The sequence below is a fragment of the Pteronotus mesoamericanus genome, unplaced genomic scaffold (assembly GCF_021234165.1).
Source record: "Pteronotus mesoamericanus isolate MK-2021 breed Mesoamerican mustached bat unplaced genomic scaffold, CSHL_Meso_final scaffold_31, whole genome shotgun sequence".
NCBI lineage: Eukaryota > Metazoa > Chordata > Mammalia > Chiroptera > Mormoopidae > Pteronotus > Pteronotus mesoamericanus.
Genome location: NW_026555312.1, coordinates 250,197 through 262,984, shown reverse-complemented (window position 1 = coordinate 262,984; position 12,788 = coordinate 250,197). Strand labels below are relative to the sequence as shown.

The 12,788-nt window shown below is 36.7% G+C and overlaps 1 protein-coding gene across 2 annotated transcripts in view; it reads right to left on the bottom strand.

The window, feature by feature from the left end:
- Positions 1-1,916: 1,916 nt before the first annotated feature.
- HS2ST1 (heparan sulfate 2-O-sulfotransferase 1) overlaps positions 1,917-12,788 on the bottom strand; it is a 163,048-nt gene continuing 152,176 nt past the window's right edge. The window contains exons 5-7 of one of the 2 annotated variants that reach the window (XM_054592077.1): positions 9,587-9,684; positions 7,648-7,805; positions 1,917-6,762 (exon numbers count right to left, since the gene is read on the bottom strand). In XM_054592077.1, the coding sequence (XP_054448052.1) occupies positions 6,533-6,762; positions 7,648-7,805; positions 9,587-9,684 (486 nt within the window). In that variant the 3' untranslated portion in view covers positions 1,917-6,532. The remainder of the gene's footprint in view (positions 6,763-7,647; positions 7,806-9,586; positions 9,685-12,788) is intronic. The other variant, XM_054592078.1, reaches the window with a different exon arrangement.

Here is a 12,788-nt window from a genome sequence, read left to right as displayed (position 1 = left end):
AAGAAAGGAATAAAGACTAGTCAGCTCTTAGGGATTATCTTTTCCTGAATCCCTTAGTCATTGTCTTCAAACTAAAAAATTATCTATTCAAGGGACTTTATTCTCTCTCATAGAACGAAATAGGTGAAAGGCAAAACCAAAAACAAACAAAATTCCTCCTATTTCCTGTTGTCTCCTCTCCTCGAAGATGTTAAGTGCTAAATGTCTTATCTAGAAGTCCATTATAATTTAAATAGCCTCTTGAAATATTTCATGATACAAGAAGAAATATAACAGGGCATAAAGAGAGCAGTGACTTTCTAAAAATTTTCCTTGCTTGCTCAACTGGTTATTCCTGGAGTACAGAGGGGGAAAATGTGCATCCTGAAGTCCATTTCACTGTTGATGTTGCTTTATTTTTTGCTCTGTTGCAAGGTGCCGCACCGGCGCTCTACGGTGACAACGGTGACAGGGAGACAGGGTATAATGAAGGTCAGGTAACGGGGGGGGGGGGGGGGGGGTTTCCTCCAGAGAAAAACAAGTGGACAGGGACCGGAAATTTGCATTTTTCCACTGCTACTAGTGGAAGAAAATTCAGAAATTTCAACTGCTGCCTTAAAAAATAGATGGTGATAAGAATACAGTAAAAATGTGCAAGTTTAGGCAACAATCATTGCAAACTAAGCTTATTTTTCAGGTATCCTAACTACCTGGTACTCTAGCATGATCAGCTGGCTTCTAACTGTAAGGCAAATATTCTCTTTCTTACCAAGTATAGTTTCTTTTCTGTGAAAAAAATGCAAATCATTTTACTCCCAGTTTCCTGAGTTTTACATGTTTACCGTTTGGCAGTCCACGCTGCCAAATTATAGCCACTTCTGGAATAAGCAAGTCCAGTCTCCTTTAGAACAATCACCGCTAAGCCCCGACCCCATTTTGCATTCTGCATAGGAAATTTGTAGATGTAAACAATAGCAGGTATCAGAACCAAGAATATCTAAGCAACCAACACGTAAGTAAGGTAGGCAATAACAGGCTGTCAGTAAAAAGTAAAATCCAGTGGCATTCAAAACCATTTATAAAGCTCTCTTGTATGAAATGATGCCACTAGTATTCTGCAGGGTCAGAAGGGGCAGGTCAGCTTCCTAACAATATTCCAACATAGCATATGGAACTACCCATTATTAAGTCTACCTGGGCCAGCACTTTGCATCTGTCATGTGCAACATTTACAACAATAATACTGTTCTTTCCACTTACTAAAGTCACCTTGCTAAACGCAGGTCTATTTGATCTCAAATGCATGCTCTTTGTTCTGCCTCTGTGACTACAGACCAAATTCTCTGTTTAGAAAATTTATCACTGGACTGGTATTTTATTCAACCTAATATCATATAATGTAAAAAGAATCAATCACTTGCTCAAACAATGAGCCAGCAGCTTGGAATTGGAAATCTATGTCATTGAGAGTTCCTCCCGTAAGGGTGAAAAATCATAATCATTGGAAATGTGTTCTCAAAGAAACATTATGGACATGTCTAAAACTATGCAATAAATGCTAATCAGATTTTTTTCTTTCAAATTTCCTTTTTATTCTAAGTTGTTAGTCCTTTCCCTATTTCTTTTTTTCTTCTAATTAAGTGTATATCCTAAGTATACCTTGTAAATTTTCAGCCTGTAATTTCAACACCAGTGATGAAGGACAGAGCAAAAAGCAGCACGGGAAAGACAGTCTGGATAAGATATTGTCAGAAATAACCCAGGAAATCATTACAGACCAATGGTAAGGCACACCTTCCTGGTGGCAATGGCTTCTCTGAGGGTTACGCTGTGACCCAGGACACTGAGTCCACTTGGAAAATGTCTACCAGCATTGGGTGCAGAGGAAAATATTAAACAGGACACACAAAACATTTTTCCCCTTCCCACTAAGTGTTTATTTTATAGCTTTTGCATCAGGTAATCAACTGAAACACTTCAACAACAGAAAGCTGGCAGAATAAGGAAAAGGAGTGATTATCTCTCCAGCAGATGTGACAAAATGGTTTCAAGTTGGAAACAGTATTGCATAAATGAATCAACGGAATGGGGGGTGGGGGAAGGGGGAGAGAACAGAGACAGAGCAAGGAGTCAGCATCTTCCAACATGGACTGTGAGGGGAAAAGGCACTCTTTAGCTGTCTGTATAGTTATAAAATAAAAAATATATATACACAATCCATGTTTCTCAAAATTACATTTGACATTGCTTTAGTGATGCTCGCATACCTCTCAATAGAAAGCTCCTGAAGCTGTCTGTAAAATCAGATAGACGGCACCAGTGTGTCTAAATCATAGGCTTAACACTAATGTGTTTTAAAGAGATCATCCCCAACAGGGTCCTTTTATAAATAGTACTGCAAAGGTCACAAAGCTGCATGAACTTAAATTATAGGATAAATCTGACTAACATGATCACCCATTTCAATCTCTCAAATTCCCACTTCAGGAAATCAGAACAGCACGTGAGCTCCACTCCAGAGGAGCTGAATTGGCAGTGCAGCTGAAGCAGGGTTGCTCTTCCCCTCGAAAGGCTGCCTGAGCAGCTCAGCTGGCATCAGACAGCAACTCTGCAGAGGGCAAATGGATGCAAAAATTTAACAGCGATTGCCCTGCTTCCTCTCAAACTAAATAGCACTAATTTATGAAGAGGCAAGTTTTCAAATCATAAATTAGAAGCACCTGGGCCTCTTAAAGACAAACTTCCTAAAAGGTTACAGTACCGGGTGCTTCTCATAATAAAGGATCCGAGGACCATAGGTGTGTTTTACAATGATCACTGGGAAAACGCAAATAGATGGGTTTACACAGATGTTCTCTATGTAGAATTTAAATATAAACGAAAATACCAACTATGCATTTGGGAACCAGCCTTTAGTTAAATTCTCTAGTGCTTTTAGAACTTTTATTTCATTTTATTAGAAAAAGAGAGAATAATTGTCTACAAACTATTTTCTTTCTAACTATGCAAATACAATGAGCAAATCATCTGCAATATCAAAATACTATCTGTAAATCACGGATGGCACTAAGAATTTTAGGAATTTTCAATAGGACATACATAGAGAAAGAGCAACAGTAGATTTCAAATTGTAGACATTAACTGAATTTTAAAAGTAGAAAATAAAATTTAAAGTTTAAAAGTCAGTAAGTTCAAGTTATCTGATTTTCAGTAATTTAAATCCAGGAATTCAGAAGCACCCAGTATGTTCAAAGTTGCACAAATGAGTATGAATGATAGAAAAGTAATCTATAACCCATGCAATATCTTAAGTGTTGCTATCAGGTATATTTAAGTGATACTTTACAGATTAAAGCTGGGTAAAATCAAAATATATCCTCCCCATTACATTTTAAAAGTCACAATAATTTATGAACAGTTGCCATTTCACAGCAATTAGAAAACAGGAGGTGATACAAGTTCAACAAAAAGGTACTTTTTCCTCTTTTAGGAAATAAACATATAGATATACATACACACATACGCACAGAACATTCTCTTTTAAAATTCAAAGTGGTTGATCTGCTTTTGTATTATAAAACAAACAAACAAAATTTCCCTATGATCAAAATACCAGAAAAGCGCAAAGGCTGAAAAAAGAAAACCACATTTACCACTTTAAAAAAATACATTATTGTCTCAGTGGTTCTACATATTTGATTATAAAGTTAGGCATTATAAGGACTCTGCGCTCGGCAGACTTGTAGGACTGTATTGGACCACTGGAATTAAATCTAACCCCTTCTCAGTCTCCAGGAAGGATACTCCTAACGCACCCTAAAAGATGATAGAATAAACTCCTATTCTGAACTGTTAAAATGGGAAAGAAAACAGCCCACCTGGAAGCAATCTAAGTCACAAAAGTTTATGAATCTGTGGGAGACACTGCCTGAATCAGAAAGCTGTTCTTTGGATATAAGTTAGCAGCTTTGGGAAGTATATAAACTCTTTTAGGCCATTAGAGTACAGATTCAAAAATGACTTCTTCATAAACAATGACCTATTGCAGGGGTATTACAACCTGTGGTCCATACCTAGCATGTCTCCTGTTTTTGTAGTAAAGTTTTATTGGAAAATAGCCATGCTCATTCATTTATGTATTGTCTACGGGTGCTCTTGTGCTACAATGGGAAAGTTGAGTAATTGTGACAGATACCATATGGCCCACAAAGCCTGAAGTATTTACTCTCCGGATCTTTATTTAACAAAGTTTCCTGACCCCCGATCTAGTGCACATGCTACTCTAGTTGCCTAGAAGAGTTAATGCACCTCAAGAGGATTTCAGCATGTCCTCCAAGAATAACCTACATACTGGGGCTCTTTAGCAGATAAATGTCAAGCGCCCACCTTGAAGTGGTGCTTTACTTTTGGGCAAGGAAATAATTCATATATATTTTCAACAAACATCTGTAGAAGTTAATAAATACACAAAGAAGAAAGAAAGCCAAATATGAAAAGTATGCATGTCAATGTTCTCTTAAGATTTTTCTATTACTGGCAGGAAAGGGTACAAATATGATCCTGTCAACCCTTTAACTTTTAAATGTGTTAATAAATGCTTTTTGGTTAGTAGTACTGCCTCCTCACCTCCCATACAATTAATAACCTTGAAAGCAACCTGCCTAAAATTCTTACATAAGTTTGGTGAGGCCTTGTTTGGGAATATTTATTTAAACTATACATATTAAAGGTTATTCTTTTAGAAAAATGTTTCTAAAATTCTTTATCTCTGTCACTCGAAGAAGGGGAAGAAAGTAAAGAACACACAGGGAAATTAAACTCTGCAAAAATATACCTTAAAAACCAGAGGTATAAAAACAGGAAAACTGTCCAAATTTGAAGAACAAATTTTCCCCTGCCCTTAGTCAGCTAATGAAGTCTTTTACAGCTAGGGAGCCTTCTGAATTCAAGCAGCTGCTCATGAATCGTTAAGAATTCACAGGTGTTTCATATTTCAACATTTGAACCAGGGAAGATAAAACACTGAGAAGATATTTATCAGACACAAATTTATATCAAGATTAATTTTTTTAACCATCTTATAAGTGGACTTTCCCTTTCTTTTTAAAAAAAGGAATGGTGTGAAACTATATGTTAAAGATGTTTCCGTAATACCTTACATTTATTTACTGTAAAAGCGCTTTACAGTTTTCAAAGTGCTTTCACATGCCATCTCATTTAATCCTCACAACACCCCTGCGAGGTAGGTACAGCAGGTATTATCGCCCTCATTTCCAGATGAGGACAACATTGAGGCAAAGAGAGGTTAAGTGACTGACCCAAGATCACACAGCTGATAAGTGGCAGAGCCAGACCAGAAATCAAGTTTTCTGACTCCTTGTCCAGTACTCTTTCCACTATAATTACCGCCCCCAATTATGAATAATGTTCTATGTATAAAATTTGAAAGGTTATTAAATTTCAGTGATATCTTAAATGACAAATACAAGAACAGTAGGTCTGATGGTTTTACTCGACGTAATAAAATTGGTGCAAAACCACTTTTGTCTAATTACTTATAACCTTTTGGTCCAAATACATAAAATATGCAATATTTACAGCATTTTCCTTTTTTTTTTGTAAATGCAATGCTTTAAAACACATTATAAAGCACCTTAGTAAAAATAGTCTACAAGTAAAAGTACAGAAGAAGTAGGAAAATCCTACCCATACCACAGCTCACTAATGGAGTTATAATATGGAGTCACTGATATCTGTTTATAGCTTTACAAATAACCCATGGAGGAACAAATACTAAACTTACTTTTTTTAATATTAATATGTGGAAGCCTTAACTAAAACTTCAGGCAATGTCAACATTCTTTGAAGTGTCTCCCCAGTCTCAGATACTGGGGAGACAGGAATGAGAAATACTGCTTTGACTCTTTCTTGTATTAATAATTGTTTAAATTGGTTTTTAACACTAATGACAATAATTTTTAAAGGAAATTAACATGACCTACATAAATATGGGCAATTCCAACTACAGTAGAGACATTTCCTAGCAAACATGTTCAAACATTCCAATAAATTTCATGAGACATGATTCACAAAAACAAAGCACACACTGCCAAACAGTTAGTAACACTATATTCAGTGGCGCTGTATAACCCAGACCTCCAGGCGAAGGTGAAGTAGCAAATGGATTCATACTCATTCATGGTTAGTTGAAAAAATGCTTTATCAAAAAACAGAATATCAGAACTTTTTCTGAAATTGTATTTAGCCTTTTTATTAGAACTGCTATATGTTTATTTTAGGCAGGAGGTTGTCACTCCCACCAAAATTTAACCAGGAAAAGCAAACAAATAAAAACAAAGCCTGAAACTCAAACCTCTCAGACCGCTGACATACCAGCCAGCATCTACTTCTTTGACGTCATTGTCTGTTTTCTAACTCGGCTCAATACCAGTTGTCTTATACACCTATCAGCGATCCAAGTGGTAGAGCTGAGAACTAGGGTGAAGACAGGGTCAAAGTTTTAGTTCAAAAATCCAATAGTCCCACCATGTACTCAGTTCGATTTAGGGTAAATCTTTTCATAAAAAAAGTTTTGTGCGAGGATGTAGAGGTCTCCATCTTTTTCTCTTACAGCGTGGGCTCTGATGAACTGGAACTGCTCTAGTGCAAATTCATAGAACTCATTCTCCATTTTCCAAATGTCAGATTGCTGTAGTTTTGCAATGGTTTGTTTAGTGGGGAGCTTCTTCTCTGTGGTTTTCCTAAGATGAGATTTCTTTCCTACTTACAAATGAAAAAAAGAAAAGGTAAATAATTATGAGAACATATAAAAGATCAATGCCTCTTATTTGAATAGATGGTTTAAGTTAATATTGAAGGAAGGTAACATAATTGTTTTATATTATTATCACTCAAGCCAAAAAACAGTGCCCTAATCATACTGCAACTGTAATTTATTCCTTTGTAATGTAAATCCGTAACCTTTTAAAAGACTTAATGAGTTATTAAATAGTAAAAGTAAGGACTGCCAGTCAGTGAGGTGGATGTTGTCACAATACATGCTGTATTCTCAAGTGCTCTAACTTCATTTTTTAAAACAAGATAAAATATCTATATTTAATCTTAATCCTAATTTCTCATTAACTATACTCCATATAATTTTATGTTAGAAACTAGGACCAGCACAGTCACTTTCTGATATGAAATGTTGTCGAGGCTGCTGAAGCATGTGCTGTCAGGAGGGCTGTAACCGACATAGAGTGCATGAAGATCATTATTAAAGTGACTGAATCCTACTGTCCCACCTCTACTCTAAGTGGCATTAAGAGATTTAAGGGTGGAATACAGTCATAATGGTTGGTATCCAGAATTATTAAATATTATACATTTCTAACACTGGTTCTTAGTTTGGATATTTCCACTGTTCCTATAATGCCTTCTAATTACCATCTCATACATGTTTATTCATTCAAAAAATATTTACTGAACACCATCTGAGTGCCAGGAACTGTTCTGTTTTGAAAATGATGAGGAGAGACAGATAACATACCTGCCTTTCTGGAGTTATTTCTTGTACTTTACTCAAGAACTTCAAATCACACATAGTTTTCAATTTTTAAAAGAAGAAAGTTAAGGACAACTTCAAAAAGAAACCCATCGTTTATATACCTGTACGGTAGAGTTCTGTAGCACCCCTGAAGAAGCGGGGCAAAGCTGCCTCCAATAACATGATAAAATCTTCAAGCTCTTCAGTAACTCCCACCAGAAAGTATTCATTAACTAGGTTATACTTGGCTTGATCCATAGCCCACCTGCTTCCCACATTCCTAAAACCAAGAAAAGAAATCAAGAACTTGATGCCTTTGCCACTGTATATTACGGAAAAAAATAGATAAACACATGTCCATCCAAAGCCTTAACACTCTTTTATTCACGTTCTCCTGGAGGCACACCTGTTTTCAATTTCCTCTGCCTCTACTCCCCACTTCTGCTCAGCTATGCACTGCTAATTCATACTTTATAGTTAGCTTAATATTAACAAAGTTTAGTTTAAGGGCATATAGACACAGAAATATCATATTTCTTCTCTGAGTTAGTGTGAGTGCATTTATTTTTTTAAAACTATAACTTTGTTCAGTTTAAAAACTCTTTAGTAGGGTCTAAGCAACCTGTGTGTAGTGCTTACCTTAATTTCATTTGTGAGCTTAGGTTTTCTCTGTCATTTCTGAGGAACAAAGTAAGATAATAAATGGCTCTGCCAGGAATCTTTGATGTTTAACATCGTCAGCTAATGGCTGTTAATAGAGATTTGCCTCTAAATAAACTATACTCTTCAGTTCTTTTTAGCACTGACATTCCCCTAACCATAATTTCAGCTCTGTCTTTAAGCAGTGTGATGTTGAGCTGATGACTTTACCTTTCTTTGTATTCTCAGTCATTAAAAAGCTGTGGTGGGAGGTGGGGTAGAATAAATTAGTTTATTTCTAAGGTCTCTCCCAGTTCTATGAATCTGTAAAACATATTTAAGATGTTCAATTAAAACTTCCTCATTAATGCCCAACACAGCAATATTCTTTATTGTTCTAAGGCGGAAGTTGCAAACTTTCTATAAAAGACCAGAGAGAAAATGTCTTAGGTTTTGCAGGGCATATGGTCTTGGTCACACGTACTTAATTCTGCTCTTACAGCATGAAAACAGCCATAGACAATAAGTAAACAAATGAATGGTTCTGTGTCCCAATAAAACTATAAAAACAGGTAACGGGCCAAATTTAGTCTCCTGGTTATAATTTGCCAATCCCTGTTCTATATAAATGGTTAAAAATTAAGACATTCTTCCTGTGCTTCCAATTCTTCTTATACTATTATACTTTTATAAAATCTATTGCATAGGACTTTAAAGTTCACAGTAATCAAATATCTCAAATAATGAAGAACTGAAGACATTCCTTGTATCTCCTGATGGTTTTAAGAAAGATAATAACTTTCCATGCGTTTCTGTTTTTTTAACTTTTCCTATTAAAATTATTAATTAGATCAAATGACGACATACTATTATTTTTAAAAACTGAAAACTCAGCACATTCTGAGAAAATAAACTCTTTATAAAAGATAACATATCCTTATTTTGCACTTCATGTTTATTAGTAGACTAAACCACAACCGTAACCTCTCAAAGTCAAAGCCGATTTAACAATAAAACCAGGTGAGTAATTTACCCAGTAGGACAAAAGCCCTACTTTATCTAACATTAATGGCTAAAACAGTAAGCTTAAGGGAAAATGAGGTTTTATAAAATGATCCCTGACCTCTAATTAAGAGCTCTGCTGGAATACAGCAAAACATGTAACACTAAAAACCAACCAACCAAGAAACAAAAAAATCAAAAACCAGCATCTGAGAAAACACTGCAAGATTATGACACATAAAGAATCTTTTTAATGCACTTAAAGGTAACCACGAAACTAGGTATTACTTATTCATATGCTATATTTAGTCTTTCACTGATTTTCTTATACCTAACCCTCAATTAGCACAGTCATATTTGTGAAATACAGATTAGAGAGATGATGAAGATTATCAATTCAAGCTAACTTTATCTGCCTACCAGCATTCTGAGCTGTGTCCGCAGAAGAATGGGATTTGAAGCCAGAGCTTCTCTGGAGCACAGTCTGAGCCGCCCTCAGCTACACATTCATCAAAGGTCTGCAACAAAGACAGCACATGTGAGCCAGAAACCCAAGTCTCACCTGCCAAATATCGTAATGTATTAAGTTACCAAATAAGTGGGTGGTAGTGAGTACCCATTCACCGAGCTATCGAATAAAAGGGATGTGCAGGTTATAAACACATACCTGAGATACTGAGGAGAGTTAAACATGGATTTTTCTCACATCTTTGTTTTGTGCCAATGTCTGTTAGAATTCTTTCACTATATGAATAGAAACCCCCAGATAAAATCTTTTCCTTGAAAATATGTACTGGTTTATGTTAAATTTGTGTATTTACACTTTATAACTCCTAGTGCTAAAGGAAAATTAAATAAAAACAAGGCTAAAGATACTATCACTTCTATATAATCATTTGAAAAAATGTAAGGCAGGACTACATTTAACTCTTTCTTCCTTTTCTCATTAAAATAAGCACAAAAGATTTTCTCTAAACTTCCGGCCAAGATGGAGGCGTAGGTAGACACACTTTGCCTCCTCGCACAACCAAAAGAAGGACGACAACAAATTTAAAAACAAAAGATAACCAGAACTGCCAGAAAATTAAGAATTCCGGCAAGCAAGGAGCTAAAGAAGAAACATCTATCCAGACTGGCAGAAGGGGCGGAGACGGTCAGCCAGGAAAAAGAGGACACACAGCAAGGCGGAGCTGGAGGACCAGGCGGGCAAGGCAGCGGCTTTCAGTCCAGGTGGTCCCACATTTGCATGAGGATAAACTGTGAGGAACATCCGGGGAGCAAGACAGACCACACAATCCAGGGTTCGAGTGCGAGAAAAGAAAGCCTCAAAACCTCTGGAGGTAAAAACCTGTGGGGGTTGCAGTGGCAGGAGAAACTCCCAGCCTCACAGGAGAATCCGTTGGAGAGACCCACAGGGTCCTAAAACGTACACAAACCCACCCACCTGGGAATCAGCACCAGAAGCACCCTATTTGCTTGTGGGTAGTTGGAGGAGTGACTGAAAGCAGACTGAGGGCTGAGTAAGCGGCATTGTTCCCTCACAGACACCTCCCCCACACACAGCGTCACAATGCAGTGACCTGGGTTGCCTGCCCTGGCAAATACCTAAGGCTCTGCCCCTTCTTAACGTAGCAGGTGCTGGGAGCCAAAGAAATATGGCCCAAATGAAAGAACAGATCAAAGCTCCAAAACTACAACTAAGCGATGAACAGATGAACCAACCTATCAGATGTACAGTTCAACACATTGGTAATCAGAACACCCACAGAAATGGTTGAGTATGGTCGCAAAATGCAGGAAAAAGTGAAGGTTATGCAAAGTGAAATAAAAATATACAGGGACAAATAGTAAAGGGAAGGAAACCGGGACTCTAATCAACGATTTGGAGCAGAAGGAAGAGATGAATATTCAACTAGAACAGAATGAAGAAAAAGAGTTAAAAATGAGGAGAGGCTTAGGAACCTCTGGGACAAATTTAAACATTCCAACATCTGAATCATAGGGGTGCCAGAAGGAGAAGAGGAAGAGCAAGAAATTGAAAACTTATTTGAAAAAATGATGAAGGAGAACTTCCCCAATCTGACCAAGGAAATAGACTTCCAGGAGATCCAGGAAGCTCAGAGTCCCAAAGAAGTTGGACCCAAGGAAGCACACAACAAGGCACATCATAATTAAGTTACCCAAGATTAAAGATAAGGAGAGAATCTTAAAAGCAACAGAAGAAAAGGAGACAGTTACCTACAAAGGAGTTCCCAGAAGACTATCGGCTAATTTCTCAAAAGAAACCTTGCAGGCAAGAAGGGGCTGGAAAGAAGTATTCAAAGTCATGAAAAGCAAGGACCTACATCCATGATTACTCTATTCAGCAAAGCTATCATTTAGAATGGAAGGGCAGATAAAGTGCTTCCCAGATAAGGTCAAGTTAAAGGAGTTCATCATCACCAAGCCCTTATTATATGAAATGTTATAGGACTTATACAAGAAAAAGAAGATCAAAAACTATGAACAGGAAAATGACAACAAACTCACAAGTTTCAACAACTGAATCTAAAAACAAAAACAAAAAGAAAAACAAACTAAGCAAACAACTAGAACAGGAACAGAATCACAAAAATGGAGATCAGAGGGGAAAGGCAGGGGGAAGAATGAGGTAGAAGATGTGTGGAATAAAGAGCATAAATAGTAGGTACAAAATAGGCAGGGGGAGGTTAAGAACAGTATAGGAAATGGAGAAGCCAAAGAACTTATATGTACGACCCATGGACATGAACTCAGGAGGGGGATGCTGGTGCGAAGGGGGTGCAGGGCAGAAGGGAATAAAGGGGAGGAAAAAATGGGACAACTGTAATAGTATAATCAATAAAATATATATATTAAAAAGAAAAAATTTAAAAAAATAAGCAAAAAAAATTATTGTACAAAGCAGAAATGATTTCAGGTTCTTAAGACTCATATGCATTCCTATCCAAATGCATCTGAATGAAATAATTGAAAGGGAAAAGAGACTCACAGTTTATGTATCTAAAATTATTCAATTTCACTTTCTTGAGTACTTACTGTCTGTCACAGGCATTTTAACAGTAGGCACTATTTATTTGAAATGATACGCGATACGAGAGAACTTGAGAGCTGCGATTGGTGCAGTGAGACACCTACAAGTACCATCTGCGATTTCTGAGAAGAGGAAGTATGAAGGAGTAGAAAGAGGACTTAGCTGGAGTAAAGGCTCCCGAGTTTCTATATCCAGTTTCCTTTGTTTTAGAAGTTTAGCATCCACTCTAATTTACCTATCAAATATTTTAATAGATAATAGGAAAGTAGAAAAATAGTTTGGGTTTCCAGCTCCTTTATGGTTCTTTCTTACTATCTGGGGATAATCAACTAAAAGAAACAAACTAAAGATGGCAAGGAAGATGCGGAGGGTGGTAAAAACTATGAATGATCAAAAGTTGGTGAACATGTGTGGGTCAGATCTTAGCATCTAACAGAAATTCTCCCATTTCTATGTAAATATTTGAATAAAATAAACCACGAGTATTCTCTAGTGAAAGCTCAATACCACTTTTACTACATACAACTTGATGAATCAATCCACTGAGATCTTAGGATGAACTGTTGCGCT